Genomic DNA, 2,356 nt, shown 5'->3' with positions numbered 1-2,356 from the left:
GGGCGTGCGGGCGGAGACCGGCTGTAGCCGGGGGCTCGTTGGGAGAGCAGGTGTGGGGAGAATGGGGAGAGGGCAATTTTTATTTATTTCCTTACTTCATCTGTACCCTACTTGTCTCTCCAAAGGAGGAGCGACAGTTGGTTTTATTGGGGGGGGGGATGATGCAGGGCAGGGGGTTGGGGAGGGGGCGTGAATGCGGAGGGGGCGATGGATTTGGGAGGGAGACCTTTGGGGCGAAATGAAGCAGGCTGGGAGGGGTTTTGTTGAGATATCTGAGCAAGTATGTGAACAAAACGGGTGGAGGCACACATTTATGCAGAGAAATGAAGAAGGAATGGCGGTTGGGGGAGCGGCTGTAGGGTTTTGGCCTTGCCTGTGTAGAGCTGAGTACTTGGTTTATTCTCTTTGCTTACGTTTCTCTTTGCTTACATTGTTCTCCTCTTCTCCATTTTAGCCTCACAACAATCTTGTGAGGGAGGTCAGGCTGAGTTTGTGTGACTGGCCAAAGATTGCCCAGTAAATTTCCATTGGCAGAGTGAGGATTTGAACTGTGGTCCCCAAGATCTTGGTTCTACACTCTACCCACTGTACCACACTGACTTTCTAAACAGAGTTTGAGTCCAGTGGCACCTTTAAGACCAACAAAGTTTTATTCACAGTGTAAGCTTTTGTGTGCAAACACACTTCCTCAGATCAACCAGTGCAGTTAGCTTAATATAGGAGTTGTATGCTTCCTGCGACTGCCCCCAATAATGAAAAGTGCCCCCTTTCTGCAGTAGCTGTAGTCTTACAGTCATCACCAAGGACAGCCTCATTTGGAACATGTTACAGCAATTCAGTCTCAAGGTTGCTTTTTTCCATGGATCAGTTTGGCCAAATTGGCAGCACTCTCTAAATAAGGAGGAAAGCTTAAAAGCTAAATGCAGTTAGAAAAAGATGTGGGTTCTTTTGCCACCAGTGACATTGTGTTCTTCAATAGTGAAAATTCCCTCCACCAGTGAAGAGTGTTAAATTCTCCATAATGATATACACATCCAAATTTTCTTTAATGATGTACGTGTCATCTCCTTGCTAGATTTTATGAACTGTGACTGGCAGAGCTATGGAGTCCTCCAGACGGTGGCCCTCATGGAATCCAGCAGCCGGTCGGCATCCTTAAGGGAGGCCAAACTGATATGATCCCCTACATCTATGGCCAGAAAGTATAGCGGATACCCCCAATTAAGTATCCATGTCATAGCAAACCTGAGAGATTTAATTGACAAAGAAAAAGCATAGCTGAAGACCATATGTCTATGTATGACACTGTTTTAGTGATCATCGGTACTTGAGATACCCTGAACTGAGCTTGACATGATTCAGCTGATGCAGTGTAGCAGAGAGATAAGCTTTCTTTGCTGCTATCTCCACCACCTCATAAGAGTTCAAATGGGAATTATAGCATGAGCTGCCAGTAATGTTCTAGGCATCTTCCAGGAAGTCTTCTGGAGCTTGTTATTTTAGGCCCCCTTTAGGCACCTAGAACACCCCCCTTCCAGGGCATCTTCGGGTCCATCAGTCTCGGGGGCAAAGGAAGGATGTCATCTTTAAGCTGACTGTGGCATAGTTAGCTCTGCAGCTACTCTGGACTACCAGAACCCTTCTCAGTGGAAATGATTAAATCTAACATGTGTCCTTTTCATGCATAGGCACCCAAAGCAGCCTGGAATAGGCCCATTGTAGCCATAATATTCTGACCAGGCAAGGTGGCCTCCTGAGGACTCTCAAAACCAGATCAGTGATGTCCTCTGCCAGTTCGGACAGGTTCCCATTGAAAAGGCAGGTAGATGGTAAACAAACAAGACACCTGGCCTGTGCCTTGGATCCCAGCATCAGATACACATAGTCAAGGCCAGTATTAGTTTGCTCTGTTAAAGTCCCTCAAGTCCATAAGAACTCAGTGGCTTGTTTTAGACATAACTGCAAAGCATGGTTTGTTGCTGTGACACCAAGCCCAGAAGGAACTTGGGCTGGCTTTCTTGGTTCCTGCTCCCCTGTTCTCTTCAATGTGTTAAGATGGTCATATCCTTGTTTGTGGCAAACTGTAGATTGCCAGTACATCTAAACTAGTAAACTCTAGTTGGTGCTTACCCTACAAACCAGGGCTCAGAACACAGATTTATTCCTGTTTTGGAATGCTGGTTTGCAAGACCATAGTTTGCCAGTTTGGATATAGTGACAAACTTGGAAATTATTTATTTATTTATTTATTTATTTAATTTTATTTATACCCCGCCCTCCCCGCATTTGCAGGCTCAGGGCGGCTTACAGCAGTATGGCACTCAGTGCGATAAAACAACAATAAAACAATTTAAAA

At 45.5% G+C, this 2,356-nt stretch overlaps 1 protein-coding gene across 1 annotated transcript in view; it reads left to right on the top strand.

Moving 5' to 3' along the window:
* AMFR (autocrine motility factor receptor, E3 ubiquitin protein ligase) overlaps positions 1 to 2,356 on the top strand; it is a 37,469-nt gene that overhangs the window by 437 nt on the left and 34,676 nt on the right. Inside the window, exon 2 of the mRNA XM_015421388.1 lies at positions 1,076 to 1,149. Within this exon, the coding sequence (XP_015276874.1) occupies positions 1,076 to 1,149 (74 nt within the window). The remainder of the gene's footprint in view (positions 1 to 1,075; positions 1,150 to 2,356) is intronic.

Source organism: Gekko japonicus, unplaced genomic scaffold (assembly GCF_001447785.1).
Source record: "Gekko japonicus isolate JY-2015 unplaced genomic scaffold, Gekko_japonicus_V1.1 scaffold674, whole genome shotgun sequence".
In the NCBI taxonomy this organism is placed as follows: domain Eukaryota; kingdom Metazoa; phylum Chordata; class Lepidosauria; order Squamata; family Gekkonidae; genus Gekko; species Gekko japonicus.
Note: the sequence above shows the minus strand (reverse complement) of the source record. Positions and strands in the feature narration are given on the sequence as shown.